General features: G+C 37.6%; 1 protein-coding gene across 1 annotated transcript in view; it reads left to right on the plus strand.

Annotated features, from left to right (window-relative positions):
- Positions 1 to 13,591, plus strand: part of LOC126418937 (sarcoplasmic calcium-binding protein) — a 174,027-nt gene extending 160,436 nt beyond the window's left edge. The window contains exons 5-6 of the mRNA XM_050085973.1: positions 5,521 to 5,601; positions 11,941 to 13,591. Of these exons, the coding sequence (XP_049941930.1) occupies positions 5,521 to 5,601; positions 11,941 to 12,090 (231 nt within the window). The 3' untranslated portion in view covers positions 12,091 to 13,591. The remainder of the gene's footprint in view (positions 1 to 5,520; positions 5,602 to 11,940) is intronic.
- Positions 13,592 to 23,069: the final 9,478 nt, after the last annotated feature.

Here is a 23,069-nt window from a genome sequence, read left to right on the forward strand (position 1 = left end):
TGATACGTTGTACCAGCTGTCCTCCAGTAATAAGAGATTTGAAACAGTCAAGCTATGAGATAAAGAAGTCATTTTCTTGTTGTTCATAGTTTGTATTTCCATTTCACAACTGCCTGTTTGATTATATGTTGCCTCTTGATGTGTTGCGCATCCTGAGGCCATGCAAGAAGTAATTGTGTTAAATAAAAATCAACACCACTAAGCTACAGCAAGTCTTAAAAAATATTAACTGTCAAAATTTGAGACAAACTTGAAAACTGTAAGCTAATTAATCTTTACAGTAGCAAATAAATACAACCCTTTGCCACTGCTGATGAACTTAACTATATTTTAAAAAAATTATAGTTGTTGAATATTTTTATCTCCTTTTTGTCTACAACCATGTTCAAAAATTTATATCATTGAATACAGTGTGTTTTAATATATCAGGGGAGTATGATATTCATGAAGAAAAGCTGTTTGACTATTACTAGGAAGGTTGTGCCACTTTGTACCCTATAAGAATATACGAAGACACATAACACGCAGGAAAGGAATATAAAATAACTTTCTTCTATGCTTGACAATGTGCCTTATCAATAATACTGTTGAAGATGTGACCTTGTCACAGTTTATTACACCTGTTCTTTATCTCTAACAAAAACCACTAAACAAACAAATTACCATGGTAAAGCAAACAATATGTCAATAATGATGTGATTGTTCGCCTGTCCTAGCCCTTTTATAGTTGGTTAATGGAACAGTTACAGAAGCTGATCAAAAGAAAATTTACTTTGAGCCTTACAGACTTGTGCAGTATACAACAACATTTCTAATTATTGTAACATCCAAAAAGACTGGCCTGAAAGAAGTAAAATTCAACTCTATTTCTGCAGAAATGTCTGCTATCTAGCAGTGTTTCTGGACTCGAGCATTACATACAAGAATGTTGCTCTCCCAGTGGCAAGACATTAAAGTAACAAAATATGCCTCATGGTTTTACAGAATGGTTATTGTCTTTTATCTCTGACTGCTTCCTGTCATATGAATCAAAAGGCATATACAAGAACTAAGAACATAGATTTCCTGAAAGTTACAGTTTTGGTGTCCCTCTTGTTCAATGTTTACACTCCTGACACACTTAGTATATTCTTAGAGAAGGTGAAAGTTCTTCAGTATGATGCATGTTTCTACTTCAAGGGTGTACCTCCAGAAGGGTGTGGGATTCAAATGATTACTACAATATCTGCACTCAAAAAATGCCTTACAAGAAAGATGCCTATGGAACATCCCTGCAGCTAACTTTTCCTGTAGTTTTCTTTCCAATTTGCACTGACTCTTTCTAAGGTAGTTGAACTGTGCCATGTCCCTGTAAAGAAATTGTGAAATAGGACTCATGATCTATTAATGTGGGAGATGCACATAAGTCACATGCTGACAGAGTGGTTACCAACGTAATCATATCAGTGATAAGATTTCGGTGGTGCTGAGCATCTGGTCAGCTCCATAGCCCCACCAGTAGATGGTACACCCAGTCATTCATTAACCCTTGAGCGAGTGTGCCTATATATAAAGTGAGCCAGTCACAAATGACATTGTCTTGTACTGTTCCATTGTTGTTTTACAATTGCAAGCCTGTACCTATTCTTTCATTATTGCTTCACCCAACATACTGCTATGTTATGCTATCAAATGTCCAAGTGAGCAGCAGCAGTGTAAAATAAACAGTGAGGTAGATGAGAAAATATTTATGGTCCGTGCAAGAAAATGACTCAGAATCCAAGCTAGCAGTGCAGTCCCACAGTGAGGCAGTTGTCTGTGAGATAATAAGCAATTGAATAAACAGCTGGCTGGGATCTGATGCAACTGCACTGTTTAATGCTGCGAATGGGTCATTAATATGGGATAACACTTGTATGTATAGTGAACTATTGTATGTATAATGAACTATTTATATAATTAATTTTAATTTTACTATTGTTTAGTGAAATAGTGATTTAGCTCGCATAATGTAAGTTTATTTCATCATTGTTTGATTAAATTAAGATTAAACTGTGATTCTGTTCTTATTTGTTTACCTTGGTAACATAACAGATGGCGCACCTGTCCAAGGGTTAAAGGAGTATCTGTTATGGACCTGCATTGGAAAATTGTTTTGAGAGAATTAACAACTGTCAATACAGAGTGGCAGGTTTCTGTGGGGGCAATCCAGTCCAGTCCACTCCTCTCCAGCCAATGCACAGTTAGTTTAAGCACCCAAAACTCCAACTGTAACTCCAAGCCAATTTTCTTTTTAAAAGAGCTCCAAATGTATAAAATAACCTCAGACCAATTATTTCAAATTTGACTAAAAATGCTTCACTGGACACTTTGAGATAGCTAGGATTATTACTCCTCTAGTATAAACACATTTACACATTCAGGAGATCTCTGGGAAAGCTAACTCAACTAAAAATCTTTAATATACCATTCCAACTAATATCTGTCGTTTCTTCTGAATATTGTGCCGACATAAATAGCAGCATTATGGTGCAGTCTTTAAGACAGAATCCACAAATAGTCAATATCCTCACTAAAGGCTTTGAAACTACCAGCTCTATTGGAAGGGCATTCTACAACCCAAAGTTGTTTTATTCAACAGACACAGACCTCATGAATGAGGAATTTGTAGCCATACTAGAAGCTGTACATTTATGTTTGTTAAGACAACAGCTCCATAAATTAAACTCAGTGATTCGCTGTTGGCCCTAAGAGTTCTAAAGAAGTAATTCTTGACCCTTCCTGATTTACACTGCGAGATGTTGGGTGTTCTGCCAGACATCAGTGTCATCCTTGCACAATGTCTCGACAACGTGGTTCATTTCCTTCATCAATCCTTTCCTTTGTCATAGCTTGCCCAGCTTCTTGATATTCCTGTACCTCTTCTGCCCATAGTGTCTCAACCCTTTGCTTTGTCAGAGTTCTTCTGCTTCTTAAAATGTCAATATATTGTCACCATAGAGTCTCTACTGCCTGGCGAACACAAGTCACACTGTTTAAGTATTGTACATGGATGACACATATCTGGCAGAACACCTGATGCCGCAAGATTTCATTTCTAAAGAACTTTAGTGCCAGGAGATAGAAAACCTTATTGTATACAGGATCAGTGAAGTGCTGCTACCAATGTGTGAAAAAGACATATTTGTTATCATCACCTGGAAGAAACCACATATTGGAATTATCAGTAATGAATTGTTGATCATGGAGCCAAAGAAACTGCTCTTGCAGCAGATGTCACTTGGATTGAATTTCTAATTATGGATTATAGGCATGCATTATTTAGAGATATGATACAAGATGTCACTGTAGATAATCACATCTAGCGCAATACATCCAAGATGTGTACAAAAAGCAATTATCCATGATGTGCAAGATTTGTGTACTGGCCATATGAATAAACTGGCAGTATGTTGCAAACTAAAAGTTATAAAATGAAAAGAAACCCTACTTGAAAGGTGTGCACAACTCTGGGGCCATAAAAGTGACTGTTAGGTAAACCTTAGTCACTAGCAACCTATTAAAAAAATGCAGAAAGGTGAAAGAAAATGCCAGTATGCTCCATCATCAAAGGTGTGTTCAAGTGGCACTGAACAAATGGCCTACAGGAATGAACTTGCAATACCATTATAATTCGGACTGTAAAGGGAATACTGCTTGCAAGTGATGTGTGTGTGGAATCAGTGGCCTCGGTTTTCCTCAGATTATTCCAAGTATTTGCTGTAATGATTTCTAACAATAGGCTGTGGTTGCCAGCTTTCCCATTTTGTGCCCATTCTTAGTACTTTCAAGTTAACATATTATAGAGATACTTTATAATGATTGTTATTATTGTTATTATCACAATAATAATACTAAATAATAAATGATCTACCAAAGTATCAGAAATAATGGCAAAGTTAAGCTTACTATTCTTGGGTACCTCTTCTGAATGAATGAGAACATGCTTACAAAGCAAATATTGTTCTATATCTGGAAAAAAGAAGTTGACAATAGCATAGATTACACAGTATTACAAGAACTAGAATGAAACACTATCAAATAATTGTATATGACATAAAGAACCTTTTTAGGATATAATAACAAGGCTTTCAAGGACAAAAGTGCCATAAGAAATGGGAACAATATAAAGCATGGTCTACATTCCTGTGCAATAACATGATACCCATAGTCAAGACTAAGTGTAGCTTATTTTCTTCTCAGTTTTCTTAATAGCTCACAGTAAGATTCGGTATTGATTGTCCTTTCACATCCCATAAAACACACATACAGTAAAGAATTACTGTTTCAAAAAATTGTATCCATATGGACTTATAAAGCTTGGCTTGTGGGTTTTGGTTTGATGTGTGAGGCAATAGAAACACACACCACTGACTGACATTGTGTCTCCATGTTACCATTGGTAAACTACCTCTCACCATCAGTCATAATTCTGTTCAGTAGGGCTTTTCCTTCCACATCATAAAGGAGAAGAAAATCTAGACAAGCAGTAATTCATTGACATTGCAGTTTTCTGAAAGGATGCTTGGAACCCAACAAGCAAGGAACTTATGGTATACTAATTATTTAGTCACAACCTCATTCAAAACACCCATAGAAAACTGCAGAAAGTTGTGTGGCACTAAAGATATCATGTAATACAGGTTTTCACAAGGTTTTCATCAATTTTCTGTAGTAGTTCATAGTTGACAACAAACAGATACACGCTTGATGTCTTCTTGAATTTTCATCCTTTCTTTTAACACCTTCACGGAACACTTAGTTCACATACAACGCAAACTTCATGATAAATTTCAATAGATGAGAGTAAGTTGTTCTTTTTTTCCACTGAAAACTATACTACAGAACAAATTTCACAATTGGTGGGATTTGCAATTGCAACATTAAATTTGAAAGGCTGTTGCAGGCGACTGGGAAGAAATGTGGCTTTCTCACTATCACAAGTCTAAGCACACTGACCTACTGCATGAGTCAGTGTACAGTGTATTGAATGTCTCCTGCCCCCCCCCCCCCCCCCTCCCCAGCTACTTCTCTTGCTACATAAAAATGGATTTTACTTTCCAGAGAGCTCTCATAACATCCCATTGGATCTTCAACCACAAGCTGTGCTTCTCTACAGCTCGGAATAAAAACTGACCAGAAGCAAGATCGAAACTGAACTCTCTCTAATTACCTCACAATCTAATTACAGATGACCAGTCTTACAACTGTTGTTGCATTTTTCCTATTCTTCTACTGATTACACATGGTAACTTCTCACATATTGATGCAGCTATGGTTTGTAAGTGGATCAAATGTAGCTAGAAATTTTTATCCCACTGTAGTACTTATGTATCATTTATCATTGCAGAATGCTTTACCAAATCTGCCATAATTATTCTGTAATTCTGTTTTCAGTAGTGCAAGCTCAGAACACTGATTGTCTAATTGAGTGAACAGCTTGAATGTAAACAATTCAATGAAATTCCATCAGAGGAAATTTAACAACACTTCTTGTTTCAGGCTATTGACAAGGACAAGAGTGGTGACATATCTGTTGAAGAATTCAAATTGTTCTTTCAGTGCTTGAACCTAGGACCAGAGGTAAGAAACTGATGGTGGCTGGTTGTGTTGAACACCACAGATATTCATGTATTGAGCAATAGTCACTCTATTGTGATTCGTTATGTTTCCTCAAACTGAGAGTTATGGATGACATGCTTCACATTTCCTCTGGAATTGATAATTCCAGTATAGTAAGAAACAGATTTATCAACCGCCTGGAAGACTGGGAAGATACAGTCAACTGTTTCTGTTCTTTTTCAAAATCTAATTATATTCTGTTTTTATTCTGTATGTAAACTCATCCAGTAGGACATGAGAAATGTACATAATGAATATTTATTTAAGAATAAACCAGATTAAAGTAAGGAACAAGCTAGCATTTCAGGAATCATTTAACAAAAATTCTTTAGTAAACTGCAAAAGATGAGAAAAGTCAAACAGAACAAGGCAACTACTAAAGTGAAGACCAGAATTTCTAGTGAACAATAACAGGAGTTTTTTGAAAGACATTATGTAGAAATTATTTATTTTCATAATTGGACTTACCATACTTATAAAATGTTATATTGCAAAAGACTGCTTCAGCATGTGTCAAACTTTAAAAATCCACTCAATGTACATATGTCATTGTTGTACCAAGCCTGTTAACAGTGTCAACACCCGCAACACAAATCATAGTAAACCACTGTTCTTATACACAGTTTACAAGTTAATTGTGCATTTGGTGTCAGCTGCCACAATTAAGATGTAAACAGTGTACAAGAACAGTGGTTGGGATTTGTGTTAAGGGAGCTGACATTCTTAAAAGGCTCAGATATGACAATGAAATAATATTCAGAATGGAGTGTTACAACATTGTGCAAGAGTCTGCAGCACATTACCAACAGACATCAGTCAGAAAATTGAAAATCCCTGAATATTCAAAACTAAAGTAAAAGAATACATTATTAGCCAACCCTACAATATCTTATCAGAATATCTGGATTCTAGTACTTAACTTAACCATACAATTCATAAAGAAGTGAAGATTTTAAAAGAATATAAATATATCTTGACTTTTTCAATATGTAGACAGCCGATAGTGGTCTGTATAGTGTTACATAAATGCTCTGAATGTTTAGGTGATAACAGCTGCTGAGTAGTAGGAGAAGAAGAGCCTTGGCTTTTTTTCAAAGTAGCTGCTTTTTTTCAAAGTAGGTGCTTTTTTGCCAATATGTATAACTGTACATGGAAGCAATTCCCTTAATTATTAGTGTGGTAGATGAGCACTATCATAATTTGTTGCTAGCCTCCTTTACAGAAGTATTCTGCTGCACCTGTTTCTGCTTATTAACCCTTTCACTGCTGTGGGTGTGTATACATATCCTGTTACTCCCTTCCCCAGGTGTTAAGGATGTGTATCTGCATGCCTCTTGGGTTTTCCTACAGTGCTATGAACATCTGAATGCATCCTCATTGCTGACCTGTCACAACTGCAGCAAGTTACTTCCATATCTGAATGAAAAAGTTTTGAGTATTTTAAATATTTATCATACAATATATGTGTATCATTGTGTTCTAACATTTGCAAAAAAAAAAAAAAAAAAAAAAAAAAAAAAAAAAAAAAAAAAAAAAAAAAAAAAAAAAACTCATTTCAACACCTTGAGTATTTTATAAGATATGATTTTTACGATCACATGATTCTTGGTGTGCAAGGATGTGAGTAGATGCATTGCACCTGACCACCCCTCAGATATAAAACCCCATAACTCGAGAGCAAAATGAGATATCCTTCTGCTGTCAATTTTAAATAAAATTTAAATATCTTATCTATATTAGATTTACTGCAATATACTAACTAAAATCAACCATACACAAAGTTTATGCCATGTATTTTTCCTCTGTGAGATCTTTAAAATTTTGTGCAATATTTTATGTAATTTGATGCAGCACAATAAGTATGATCGATAATGAAAAGAAATTCAGTTAAAGAAATTCAGTTCTTTATCAATTGAAGGCCCCCCATGAACCATTGACCTTGCGGTTGGTGGGGAGGATTGCGTGCCTCAATGATACAGATAGCTGTACCGTAGGTGCAACCACAACAGAGGGGTATCTGTTGACAGGCCAGACAAATGTGTGGTTCCTGAAGAGGGGCAGCAGCCTTTTCAGTAGTTGCAGGGGCAACAGTCTGAATGATTGAGTGATCTGGCCTTGTAACACTAACCAAAACAGCCTTGCTGTGCTGGTACTGTGAACGGCTGAAAGCAAGGGGAAACTACAGCCGTAATTTTACTCGAGGGCATGCAGCTTTACTGTATGGTTAAATGATGATGGCGTCCTCTTTGGTAAAATATTCCGGAGGTAAAATAGTCCCCCATTTGGATCTCCGGGCGGGGACTGCTAAGGAGGATGTTGTTATCAGGAGAAAGAAAACTGGCGTTCTACGGGTCGGAGCGTGGAATGCCTGATCACTTAATCGGGCAGGTTAGTTAGAAAATTTCAAAAGGGAAATGGACAGGTTAAAGTTAGATATAGTGGGAATTAGTGAGGTTCGGTGGCAGGGTGAACAAGAGTTCTGGTCTGGTGGATACAGAGTTATAAATACAAAATCAAATAGGGGTAATGCAGGAGTAGGTTTAATGATGAATAAAAAAAATAGGAATGCGGGTAAGCTACTACAAACAGCATAGTGAATGCATTATTGTGGCCAAGATTGATATGAAGCCCACGCCTACCACAGTAGTACGAGTTTATATGCCAACTAGCTCCGCAGATGAAGAAGAGATTGATGAAATGTATGATGAGATAAAAGAAATTATTCAGATAGTGAAGGGAGATGAAAATTTAATAGTCATAGGTGACTGGAATTCGATAGTAGGAAAAGGAAGAGGAGGAAGTGTAGTAGGTGAATATGGAATGGGGTTAAGGAATGAAAGAGGAAGCCACCTGGTAGAATTTTGCACAGAGCATAACTTAATCATAGCTAACACTTGGTTCAAGAATCATAAAAGAAGGTTGTATGCATGGAAGAGGCCTGGAGATTTCCAGGGGCAGATGTGGACTCTGACCACAATCTATTGGTTATGAACTGTAGATTAAAACTGAAGAAACTGCATAACAGTGGGAATTTAAGAAGATGGGACCAAGATAAATTGAAAGAACCAAAAGTTGTAGAGAGTTTCAGGGAGAGCATTAGGGAATGATTGACAAGAATGGGGGAAAGAAATATGGTAGAAGAAGAATGGGTACTTTAAGAGATGAAATAGTGAAAGCAGCAGAGGATCGAGTAGGTAAAAAGATGAGGGCTAATAGAAATCCTTGGGTAACAGAAGAGATATTCAATTTAATTGATGAAAGGAGAAAATAAAAAAAAGTGCAGTAGATGAAGCAGGCAAAAAGGAATACAAATGTCTCAAAAATGAGATCGACAGGAAGTGCAAAATGGCTAAGCAGGATTGGCTATAGGACAAATGTAAGGATGTAGAGGGTTATCTCACTAGGGGTAAGATAGATACTGCCTACAGGAAAATTAAAGAGACCTTTGGAGAAAAAAGAACCACTTGCATGAATATCAAGAGCTCAGATGGAAACCCAGTTCTAAGGAAAGAAGGAAAAGCAGAAAGGTGGAAGTAGTATATAAAGGGTCTATACAAGGGCGATGTTCTTGAGGACAATATTATGGAAATGGAAGAGGAGGTAGAAGAAGATGAAATGGGAGATATGATACTGCTTGAAGAGTTTGACAGAGCACTGAAAGACCTAAGTCAAAACAAGGCCCGGGACTAGACAACATTCCATTAGAACTACTGATAGCCTCGGGAGAGCCAGCCCTGACAAAACTCTACCATCTGATGAGCAAGATGTATGAGACAGGTGAAATAACCTCATCTTCAAGAAGAATATAAAAATTGCAATCCCAAACAAAGCAAGTGTTGACAACTGTGAAAATTACCGAACTATCAGTTTCATTAGTCACAGCTGCAAAATACTAACACGAATTCTTTACAGACGAATGGAAAAACTGATAGAAGCCAACCTCGGGGAAGATCAGTTTGGATTCCGTAGAAATGTTGGAACACGTAAGGCAATACTGACCCTACGACTTATCTTATAGAATAGATTAAGGAAAGGCAAACCTACATTTCTAGCATTTGTAGACTTAGAGAAAGTTTTTGACAATGTTGATTGGAATACTCTCTTTCAAATTCTGAAGGTGGCAGGGGTAACATACAGGGAGCAAAAGGGTATTTACAATTTGTACAGAAACCAGATGGCAATTACAGGAGTCGAGCGGCATGAAAGGGAAGCAGTCGTTGGGAAGGGAGTACGACAGGGTTGTAGCCTCTCCCCAATGTTATTCAATCTGTATATTGAGCAAGCAGTAAAGGAAACAAAAGAAAAATTTGGAGTAGGAATTAAAATCCGTGGAGAAGAAATAAAAACTTTGAGGTTCACCAGTGACATTGTAATTCTGTCAGAGACAGTAAAGGACCTGGAAGAGCAGCTGAACAGAATGGACAGTGTCTTGAAAGGAGGATATGAGATGAACATAAAAAAAAGCAAAACGAGGATAATGGAATGTAGTCATGTTAAATTGGGTGATGCTGTGGTAATTAGATTAGGAAATGAGATGCTTAAAGTAGTAAATGAGTTTAGCTATTTGGGGAGCAAAATAACTGATGATGGTCGAAGTAGAGAGGATATAAAATGTAGACTGGCAATGGCAAGGAAAGCGTTTCTGAAGAAGAGAAATTTGTTTACATCGAGTATAGATTTAAGTGTCAGGAAGACATTTCTGAAAGTATTTGTATGGAGTGTAGCCATGTATGGAAGTGAAACATGGATGATAAGTAGTTTGGACAAGAAGAGAATAGAAGCTTTTGAAATGTAGTGTTACAGAAGAATGCTGAAGATTAGATGGGTAGATCACATAACTAATGAGGAGGTATTGAATAGAATTGGGGAGAAGAGAAATTTGTGGCACAACTTGACTAGAAGAAGGGATCAGTTGGTAGGACATATTCTGAGGCATCAAGGGATCACCAATTTAGTATTGGAGGGCAGTGTGGAGGGTAAAAATCGTAGAGGGAGACCAAGAGATGAATACACTGAACAGATTCAGAAGGATGTAGGTTGTAGTAGGTACAGGGAGATGATGAAGCTTGCACGGGATAGAGTAGCACGGAGAGGTGCATCAAACCAGTCTCTGGACTGAAGACCGCAACAACAACATCACTTGAAGATAACCAGATTGTAAGATGAGCCAAAATCACAATTTTTCATGTAATAGTTGTTGAAAAATGAGATGATGAGTATTTTTTACTGGCCAGAATGCCATCTCTCAGCACAGGAACTGGCATTTGGCGAGCAGTACAGCCATCACAAAAGACGCCTCAGCACAGAATGCAAAGAGCATGTCTGAAGCAGTGAGAGGGTTAATGCATTAACATGACTCATTCCACATCCCTGATTGCTTCTGTTCTCCATGATGTGATGTGTGGGATGTGATGTATGTATGTATGTATGTATGTATGTATGGATGGATGGATGGATGGATGAATGAATGAATGAACTGCAACAAATATTTATTTGTGGACTGGAAATTGGAGCGCCTGAGGTATTATTGAATACTGCATTAAATGAAATTATCTACAATATACCATGAAAGTATTTTGACATTTCAGGTAACTGTTGTACATACATAGTATATGAGGTAGAAAAAGCCAAAAAAATACTATTTGCACTAAGCGTGTTATCAAGTAATGTTGATTTGTTCCACCTTTCTGTGTTTCACATTTCTTCTATATCCATGCCATATAGAAACTCGACCCCCCCCCCCCCCCCAGCCCTCTCCCACCTGTCATTACACACTCCTAAATTGTAAGCTACTAACTCCTCTGAACTGTGCAAGTGGAAACTGATACTCCAGCACACTTGGCCTAAGACTGTGTTAAGTCACTTCCTCAGTCACCCATTTACCTCTCCTTTACCACTTTGTCACTATCTTTGTACTCACTTTTTTCTCATTTCTCATTAGTTTTGGAATCATTGCCGACATTTTCAGCAGTTGCTGAGAGCCTTCAATCTTTCCATCTCAAAATACTTCGCTATCCATAGTTTTACCTCAGCACCTCCCCTTCTTCTTGCTGCCCCAATCCTCAGTCATTTCCTTTCTCTGCCCCCTCCCTATCCCCACAACCCCACAACACACATATGTTCAGCAACCACTCCTAGACAGTGTTATTCCATGCAAGGACACACACACACACACACACACACACACACACACGGAGAGAAAAAGAGAGCGAGAGAGAGAGAGAGAGAGAGAGAGAGAGAGAGAGAGAGAGAGAAGCTTTGAAGACCTTACAGAAGAAAATATTATTTGTTTTGTTTCAGAAAGCAATTGAGAGCTTCACTGCTATTGATCTGAACCATGATGGACATCTTAGTGATGAGGAATTTATTAGGCTTGGAAGGGAGTATTTTATCACAGAAGATGAGTCAAAGCCAAGTAAATACTTCTGGGGTCCTCTCATCAAGCCTTAATATGCTGAAATATCTGGCAAGAACTGATAATGATGGTGGTAATAACTTTAATAATGCAAACCTGAACATTCGACAAGCTTGTCATTGATGAATGTACTTTTGTCATGCTGAGTTTTTATTCAGCTAATAATAGAGAGAAGTTACTGTTGCCTTGTGACAACAAATATGACACCAGAAAATTACTACATTGTAGAGGCAGAGTAAAGTGAAGAGACTGTGATCTTCACACTGTGGGATATATGTTAAAATGTAGGATAATGTTTTATAGTGTAATGAACTACAGAGTAACTAATTTTTAGTTGTTTAATTTCAAGACGCTGTTCAGCAATGAATTCAGAGGGATATTACATTCTGCAAATTTTGGGATAAGAAAATTACACAACATTTTTTTTCTGAAAACGTAATTGGATCATCAGAGACTAAGGAATAAAAACTGTTCAGAGCATCAATTACATCTTATTCAGAAAATGTGTTGAAATAGTGTGACTGCCATGATAAATTTTCTGTCATTACCAAAGTAAAAGTCTCAACCAGATCCGTATATATTAAATGTATTTTCTTTTATAATCTATAAAATTATGTTTGATAAAGAAATTGTGTTAATCAGGATATTCTAACTGCATAATTCACATGCAATATATTAATAATATGGACAATACTAGGAGATGTTACAAATTTTATTTTAATGTGAAGATGGTGTAGGACTTCTAATAATAGTGTGTAATTATTACGATAGTGGACAATTTTGGATGGGGTGAAATTATGATTGAGGGAATAGACCTTAAAGTGATGAATGATGAACAGGCACGTTAAAAAGGAAGTGAGTAATGCAGAGCAGTGTAAATTTCATAAACCAGCAATATTCACATATTTGTAATGTCTGTCTCTCATTTGAAAAGAGGAATGATTCATCTTCTCAGTCATTATTAAGTACATACATTAATGTGTGTTTGAAGACAGGTGAGGCATTTTTGGGTTACTGGATGATTGGCTGTGGCGAATTAAGGTATGTTATACCTTAATATTTAATGAGCTGTATTCACTGCCATTTGCATTTAAGTGCAAAGTGATCATTTATGTCAAAGTGGACACCATCTCTAATATTTGGTAAAGAGATTGTCCTGCACTCACAGCTTAACTCTTTTAGTTTGATCTGTTAGGGTGGGCAGTCATTTCCCATCTGAGGCTTTTAGACACTTTATGTGTGTAATACTTTTTGAGTGAATCATCACCTTGTATTGCAGTAATTAAAAAGAGATATTTACACAGAAGCTGAAGCTGTTGATAAGCAAAACCAACATTTTATATACAGTTTTAAATATTTTATGCCTTGAGTAAAATACAGTAAGCAACACATTACGTGGAAAAAAAATCTGTCTTCCAATATATTGGGTGTATTTCCTATTTTTATATATTTTGTAATTTCATGTTTTGTAAGACATAGAGATAATGGATGGTCTGTAAGTGACAAAGAGACTAAATAAAGTATATAGTCCATGTTTTATTTCAGTGCTCATGGAGAACAATTTCTTGTTTTTGTTATTGTTATTGTTAATATATGACTTTACTCAAATCATTTAGATGACATTTTTCATGAATATTAACATAAAAATTAACAAGTGCTGAAACTCACCAACTAAACCATAAAACCCTACATACTGGTAGCGACTTGTTCAGTGGTGAAATATGTTTTTTCCTGAATGTTTTGGCTTACTAGGTTTTGTCACTGCTTATGTGTTGTGCAGAACTCATCAAAATAATAATTTTTTCCCTTTTTTACAAACTACTCCTATGTTGCTAATAAAAAATCACCAATTATTCTTGTGCACTTTATTGGAAATAATATTGCTAAGTTTGTACAACCATTTTAAGCAAGAAGGAAGTTCAAAATAGTACTTAAGTCTAGAAATATACTCAAGTGTTTCTCATGAATCTTTGTTGAAAATATGGCTCATTGAAAACAATGATGTCTTGGTGTATGATTGGGTTCTTTTGAGTTTGGCAGTTTGGACACTGCATAATTAAATTTGTTCATCAGCACTTTTATTTTATTCACCTCACGTTTCAGTAAAATGTCGCAAATTCGGTTTCCATTCTGATACAATACTTTTGTTTGAGTATAATAATTTCATATCAATTCATGAAAGCCACTTCACAACAGCTCAGGCCATAACTCACTAACAACTTGTTATGCGAATCAACAGGTACAAAGACATAGAAGTCACAGTTCAACGATTTTATAATACATAAATCTTTCACATCCAAGGAGCTCCATACACAACTGAATACTTCTTTTATAAATTTTTCAGAATAAATTATTATACAAATAGTAATAATGACAGTAATTTTTAAAATATAATTACAATTTCAAATTAAGCTGGAAATTAATCTTCTGTTTCCAGAATGAGATTTTCACTCTGCAGCGGAGTGTGCGCTGATATGAAACTTCCTGGCAGATTAAAACTGTGTGCCCGACCGAGACTCGAACTCGGGACCTTTGCCTTTCGCGGGCAAGTGCTCTACCATCTGAGCTACCGAAGCACGACTCATGCCCGGTCCTCACAGCTTTACTTCTGCCAGTACCTCGTCTCCTACCTTCCAAACTTTACAGAAGCTCTTCTGCGAACCTGGAGAACTAGCACTCCTGAAAGAAAGGATACTGCGGAGACATGGCTTAGCCACAGCCTGGGGGATGTTTCCAGAATGAGATTTTCACTCTGCAGCGGAGTGTGTGCTGATATGAAACTTCCTGGCAGATTAAAACTGTGTGCCCGACCGAGACTCGAACTCGGGACCTTTGCCTTTCGCGGGCAAGTGCTCTACCATCTGAGCTACCGAAGCACGACTCACGCCCGGTCCTCACAGCTTTACTTCTGCCAGTACCTCGTCTCCTACCTTCCAAACTTTACAGAAGCTCTTCTGCGAACACATTGCAAAGGTCCCGAGTTCGAGTCTCGGTCGGGCACACAGTTTTAATCTAATCTTCTGTTAATTTTATATATTATTTCTGTGTATGAAACAATATAAGTGTGGATTATGTTATCAGATTTATGATTTTGATTTCATTGATTGTGTTTTGAATTTAATGTGAATATCATAGTCTACAATACATGAGAGAGATAGTAGCGCTGACCGGTTCCATTACACCTTATTGACTGAAAGAAAATGCTTAATAACATACACCCTGATTTACACAGCCAGAAACTTGACCTGGGGAGAGGAACTGTACAGAGTTAGCAAGCCCTGTCTTCTTCTTGTGGTGCAGCCACTACTTGTATGCTTTGTGTTTCATATGAAGCATTTACACTCTCTGTGGGAAGTGTTATATATGAGTCATAGGTAGAACCTGTGATTGACAAGGAACTCTTGCATCATTCCAGTAGAAACAATCATAACACTAGCCAGGAAAGTAGAACATGCTGGTCAACAACATCTGCTGCTGTGTTTCTATAGATTGCTTGGTTGGATCACTGAGAGTGGCAGTGAATAGACATAAACACAAAGGTCCTGAAGTTATCTGAGTTTTACTGATTCATAAGTAGGGATCCTGATATACAGGAAACAGTTTACAAGACAGTATTAGAACAAGTGCACATGTAAAATGGAGTCTCTCATAATTTTACAGCTATTTTCTGCGCCCTCTATGACAAAAGTACTGTGCTAAGTCACTAGCTTTCTTTAATTATAACTATTATTGACAATTAAACAATTGTTAATTGCAGTTAACTACATAGATGGTAATTAATACATAGTACAATCTGATCGACACTCTAAGGAAATTGTTTTCCATTAAGACCACATTCTTTAAACTATACACTTTTACATCAGAATAGTTGTAACATTTCTATCTGTTGTGTTGGCTGAAGAGCCAACACTGTGTTACTAGAGGAGGCCGAAATGCACGCGTTCTAGCTCACGCAGGCTGGCGTGAGGAGGGAAGAACTATACTGACGTGAGGTCTGGAACATGACAAGGAATTAGAATTCAGAAATCGGACTTAATTAGTTTGATACTTAACTGTAATCCACTAATGATGAACATCACTCTTGACGGTACATGATTCACAATATTATCTGTTCAGAATTCATTCTAATTACTGAATATGGTGCCTTGCTAGGTCGTAGCAAATGACGTAGCTGAAGGCTATGCTAAACTATCGTCTCTGCAAATGAGAGCGTATGTAGGCAGTGAACCATCGCTAGCAAAGTCGGCTGTACAACTGGGGCGAGTGCTAGGGAGTCTCTCTAGAGATGCCGCGTGGCGGCGCTTGGTCTGCAGTCACTGACAGTGGCAAAACACGGGTCCGACGTATACTAACGGACTGCGGCCGATTTAAAGGCTACCACCTAGCAAGTGTGGTGTCTGGCGGTGACACCACACTATCTTTCCCCATTCTCATGCATTTATTCCAGTAGCTAATTTCTTTAAACAAACTTCTGTCGAGATCGACTGTTCTCCCATCCAAGAAGCAAAATAGATATATCTCAATTTTACAATGACTCAACTAAATTTGTTTCCAAACCAACTTCAAATATGTAGAGGTCCAGGACCACATAGCCCAACAATCCCTGAGTTATTAATATTCTCATGCGAGGATCACATCTGTGCTTCAGATTACATCAAAACACCATCTATGCTCAGCAGAATTCCCAGTACACTCATAGTTGAGAATTACTCTACACTCTTGTTAATCCAGCCATTCCCTGCACATATGGATGCCATTTCATTGGAAGTGCTGAATTATTGAGTGTCTGTAATTTAGCTCAGACACCTTCGGGGCATACTTTATTAAACCCAAAGGCACATTGCTTTTCACATAAAACTTAAGTCATGAGTGTGTACATCTACGATAGTATTAATCACTATGGAACATGTCCTGAACTTATAGTTGTCAGAATGATGATAGATGATGGCAGCATTCTTTATCACACAAATGCTTTAAAAACATTACTTTGGTACTGCATGTATGTGGTTATTGCATTATATACTCCAGAGAGATGCCTGCAGCTTCAGCACTAGCAGTGTGAGAAATCTTCACACTCTCTCCTCCCCTTTCTTCTTATTCTTTATTCTGATCATTACTTTTGTGCAAACTTTTGATTGTTTTTCATGTGTTAAAAGTTTTAACTATCTCACAGTTTACTTTGTCTGGCCATTTAGCAGCACGTTCTTCATTAATTTCTCCTTCTGGAAACTTACGGAACATGTCAATCCACAAAGTGTCAGCAATCAATGATTTCAAATCGACTGATTCATAACTGTCACTCAGTACTGGCTTCATGACTTCATGAGGGAATGGCCACATTTTCCTCCAGCTCCTCATTATGGTACCATCCTCCACTTTATCCCCATACTTCTGCTGTTTGGAAAGCAACATCAGATAGTTAATTGCTTTCCACACCTTCAGTATAGTCTCAGTAGAGTCGTTTTCGTATTCATTCAGCTAGGTGCCAAAAAGGTGGCATTTGATAATATGTTTCAATGACTTCAACATCCCCTGGTCCATGGCCTGAAATGATAGCTGTCACATTGGGTGGAAGAAAGAGTGCTTGTAAACCACTGTACACTTACAGAGACACATTAAAGAATGACTGGTAGCATTCAGAACATACTAATTTGGACTTATTCCATCTGTTATGATTTCAACTCCTGATAATAATTAGATTTTCTTTTTCTTTACTTGTTGTTGTGGTCTTCAGTCCTGAGACTGGTTTGATGCAGCTCTCCATGCTACTCTACCCTGTGCAAGCTTCTTCATCTCCCAGTACCTACTGCAGCCTACATCCTTCTGAATCTGCTTAGTGTATTCATCTCTTTGTCTCCCTCTACGATTTTTACCCTCCATGCTGCCCTCCAATACTAAATTGGTGATCCCTCGATGTCTCAGAACATGTCCTACCAACCGATCCCTTCTTCTGGTCAAGTTGCGCCACAAACGTCTCTTCTCCCCAGTCCTATTCAATACTTCCTCACTAGTTATGTGATCTACCATTCTAATTTTCAGCATTCTTCTGTAGCACCACATTTCGAAAGCTTCTATTCTCCTCTTGTCCAAACTATTTATTGTCCATGTTTCACTTCCATACATGGCTACACTCCATACAAATACTTTCAGAAATGACTTCCTGACACTTAAATCTATACTCGATGTTAACAAATTTCTCTTCTTCAGAAACGATTTCCTTGCCATTGCCAGTCTACATTTTATATCCTCTCTACTTCGACCATTATCAGTTACTTTGCTCCCCAAATAGCAAAACTCATTTACTACTTTAAGTGTCTCATTTCCTAATCTAATTCCCTCAGCATCACCCGACTTAATTCGACTACATTCGATTATCCTCGTTTTGCTTTTGTTGATGTTCATCTTATATCCTCCTTTCATGACACTGTCCATTCCATTCAACTGCTCTTTCAAGTCCTTTGCTGTCTCTGACAGAATTACAATGTCATCGGCAAACCTCAAAGTTTTTATTTCTTCTCCATGGATTTTAATACCTACTCCGAACTTTTCTTTTGTTTCCTTTACTGCTTGCTCAATATACAGATTGAATAACATCGGGGAGAGGCTACAACCCTGTCGTACTCCCTTCCCAACGACTGCTTCCGTTTCATGCCACTCGACTCTTATAATTGGCATTGTAAATAGCCTTTCACTCCCTGTATGTTACCCCTGCCACCTTCAGAATTTGAAAGAGAGTATTCCAGTTAACATTGTCAAAAGCTTTCTCTAAGTCTACAAATGCTAGAAACGTAGGTTTGCCTTTCCTTAATCTTTCTTCTAAGATAAGTCGTAAGGTCAGTATTGCCTCACGTGTTCCTGTATTTCTACAGAATCCAAACTGATCTTCCCCGAGGTCAGCTTCTACTAGTTTTTCCATTCATCTGTAAAGGATTGGTGTTAGTATTTTGCAGCTGTGGCATATTAAAGTGATTGTTCAGTAATTTTCACATCTGTCAACACCTGCTTTCTTTGGGATTGGAATTATTATATTCTTCTTGAAGTCTGAGGGTATTTCAACTGTTTCATACATCTTGCTCACCAGATGGTAGAGTTTTGTCAGGACTGGCTCTCCCAAGGGCGTCAGTAGTTCCAATGGAATGTTGTCTACTCCGGGTACCTTGTTTCGACTCAGGTCTTTCAGTGCTCTGTCAACCTCTTCACGCAGTATCGTATCTCCTATTTCATCTTCATCTACATCCTCTTCCATTTCCATAATACTGTCCTCAAGTACATTGCCCTTGTATAGTCCCTCTATATATTCCTTCCACCTTTCTGCTTTTCCTTCTTTGCTTAGAACTGGGTTTCCATCTGAGCCCTTGATATTCATACAAGTGGTTCTCTTTTCTCCAAAGGTCTCTTTAATTTTCCTGTAGGCAGTATCTATCTCACCCCTGGTGAGGTAAGCCTCTACGTCCTTACATTTGCCCTCTAGCCATGCCTGCTTAGCCATTTTGCACTTCCTGTCGATCTCATTTTTGAGACGTTTGTATTCCTTTTTGCCTGCTTCATTTACTGCACTTTTATATTTTCTCCTTTCATCAATTAAATTCAATATTTCTTCTGTTACCCAAGGATTTCTACTAGCCCTCGTCTTTTTACATACTTGATCCTCTGGTACCTTCACCACTTCATCTCTCAAAGCCATCCATTCTTCTTCTACTGTACTTCTTTCCCCCATTCTTGTCAATTGTTCCTTTATGCTCTTCCTGAAGCTCTCTACAACCTCTGGTTCTTTCAGTTTATCCAGGTCCCATCTCCTCAAATTCCCACCTTTTTGCAGTTTCTTCAGTTTTAATCTACAGTTCATAACCAATAGATTGTGGTCAGAGTCCACATCTGCCCCTGGAAATGTCTTACAATTTAAAACCTGGTTCCTAAATCTCTGTCTTACCATTATATAATCTATCTGATATCTTCTAGTATCTCCAGGGGTCTTCCATGTATACAACCTTCTTTCATGATTCTTGAACCAAGTGTTAGCTATGATTAAGTTATGCTCTGTGCAAAATTCTACCAGGCAGCTTCCTCTTTCATTTCTTAGCCCCAATCCATATTCCCCCACTATGTTTCCTTCTCTCCCTTTTCCTACTCTCGAATTCTAATCACCCATGACTATTAAATTTTTGTCTCCCTTCACTACCTGAATAATTTCTTTTATCTCATCATACATTTCATCAATTTCTTCGTCATCTGCAGAGCTAGTTGGCATTTAGACTTGTACTACTGTTGTAGGCGTGGGCTTCGTGTCTATCTTGGCCACACTAGTGTGTTCACTATGTTGTTTGTAGTAGCTTACCCGGACTCCTATTTTTTTATTCATTATTAAACCTACTCCTGCATTACCCCTATTTGATTTTGTATTTATAACCCTGTATTCACCAGACCAAAAGTCTTGTTCCTCCTGCCACCGAACTTCACTAATTCTGACTGTATCTAACTTTAACCTATCCATTTCCCTTTTTAAATTTTCTAATCTACCTGCCCGATTAAGGGATCTGACATTCCACACTCCGATCCGTAGAACGCCAGTTTTCTTTCTCTAAATTGCTGCCAATATTTATAGTCCTTCTGAGTAGCAAAATCTAACCCAGTCATTTTTCCGATGATTATGTAATTTCTGGAATCACTAAACATCTTTATGCCAGTGTTTAAATATTCAAACCCCACCCAAAATCCTCAGTACTTGTCAATCTGATAATCTGATTTTTGTCAAGTCTGTTGCCAGAATTAACTCAAGTAAATCTGTGTAGTGGAAAAGTCTGTGACTGGCAAGCACTGATGTAATGCCTATGTAACAATTCCGTGTATTTGCAAAGTATGTGTCCGATTAGCTACCATGTAAAATCTGAATATGTACAGTGATTAATTTACCTATTGATTCTTTCTTTATTGAAAACATTATCAAGTGCACTTTTTCCATTTGTCATGCTATGACTGTGTCAAGCTGTTATTGTGTTCACTGATTATCTTGTCACTTTACTGAGATTATGTCATTAAGGTTACGTTTGGAGATAGAAGTATAAGACTTCTGAGTGTGAAACGAACTGTTCATTGCATTATTTACAGTGGTAATAAATGGGAAAGAGCCACTTAACCATAAAAAAATATGTAGTGTACATCACTTATTTGATCATAGAAACCAGTTTTCAGCTATTTCACTAGCATCAAGCTATGAAACACTGACTCGACAGGATATGCAAGCAGGAACACTGTTCCAAATAGTCAGTTATGATGGTAGCTTTTAGTGAAAGGTTCTCCTTCTACAGCTCTTTTCTCACGCCTGGTAAAAATGTTTCATGGAATCACTAAAAGAATATTTATCTGTCCATACACGTTTTCTTCTGAACACAATGTTGCACTGGTAGAGTAGTTCTGTCACTGTGTTGAAAACAGCATGGATGTTTGGATTTCCCAGTCACCATGAGTTGTGGTTTATGACTCCCATTTGTGTTACAACACTCATTAATGTCAGGTGATGTTTTTTGTACCTATGAACTTCCTTCTCAGTCTTGGCTGCTAATATTTTTGTATGAACCAACTTGTAAAAGAGGCCAGTTTCATCAGCATTGTACAAGGCATCTGCAGCTAAATCATCTTCCTCTCTTAACTTCTGTATCATCATTAAAAATGCTTCTGCTGCATTTTTTCATCAACTGTGCATCTTTTCCCAGTGACTGTAGCTGCCACATGCCCATGATTTTTTTTTTTTTTTTTTCAGTTGGTAGCCAACCCTTGCTTGGTGCAAACAAGTGACTGCTGCCAAGTTGTTTATTAAATGTAACTTCTTTATTATCAGACCACTGACTGAAAATCCTTTACTGCGATGTCATATGAACCACCTATATATAACTACATTCAGTTCTTCATTCTCATTCTTTCACATAACCTTCTGTTTTCCCAACTCACTCTCCATTTTGGTTGTGTACCATTGAATAACATCACCTTTATTTCCATTGTCATAAATAGTTGCTTGTCTGACATTGTAATCAGCAGTAATGTCTTTCTGTAAAAAACCATGGTTCGTGGTACCAAAAATTTTGAGTTTATGCTTGAGGTTTAGTGTAACAAGTTTCCTTTTAGAAGTAATGATAAGGAACTGAAAATAAAGACTGAATTTCAGATACGATATGTATAGCATTTTGAACATTGTAATTAATTAGCAACACTCTTGTGCACAATAATTATATTCAATACACAGTGCTTGCACATGCCCACATCTCTTGGGGTTCCCTGCAAAGCTCAACTCTACACTTTTTTTTGTGATAAAGTTTCTTCTCCACCCCCCCCCCCCCCCCCCCCCCCCCCGCCTCCCTCACTCTCTCTCTCGCTTTCGCTCGCTCTCTCTCTCTGCAATGACAAATAGTAACCCTCAAACTCCGTACTAGATAGAATTGCTATACTGCTATACATCAATGCCGAACATGAACTGTTCATTACTGCCTGCAGCTGCCGTGTATCATGACGTGGAAGTCCATCTCATTGGTGATAGTATGTGGAGATTGCTGATTGAGCTACGCTTGTGGTTAGCAGTGAACTTCAAAGTGCTGCCCATGGTGCTGAAACATGGACGTATACAGGTGTATTGTACATCTATTTGTGAATAGATTTAGAATGAGTGTAAATTTCATGTTACAAGAGTGAAGCAGTCACATGTGACATCTGTGGAATAGTCACCTTATGTCAGTGACTGTAGTATCTCTGAACTTGTGTATTTTTGACTAAGTTTTAGAGTGGAGAGTGGTTGAATGCTGGACATGTAGTAAGCTGGAGGAACTTTTTTCATAGTGGGTATTGGAGGAGGATTTCGCTAAGGAAAATTGTTAGGACTTACTACTCTGATGGAAGGACTTACTGATGTCATCCATTCATAGACATTTACTCATTAATGAGTATGAAATGTCTTATGGTAATGTTATCTGTACATTCTTTGGTGGCTAAATAGTCCTATTCTGGAGCCACAGATTCTCCCGCAGTA

The sequence above is a fragment of the Schistocerca serialis genome, chromosome 9, assembly GCF_023864345.2.
Source record: "Schistocerca serialis cubense isolate TAMUIC-IGC-003099 chromosome 9, iqSchSeri2.2, whole genome shotgun sequence".
NCBI classification, from domain to species: Eukaryota; Metazoa; Arthropoda; class Insecta; order Orthoptera; family Acrididae; genus Schistocerca; species Schistocerca serialis.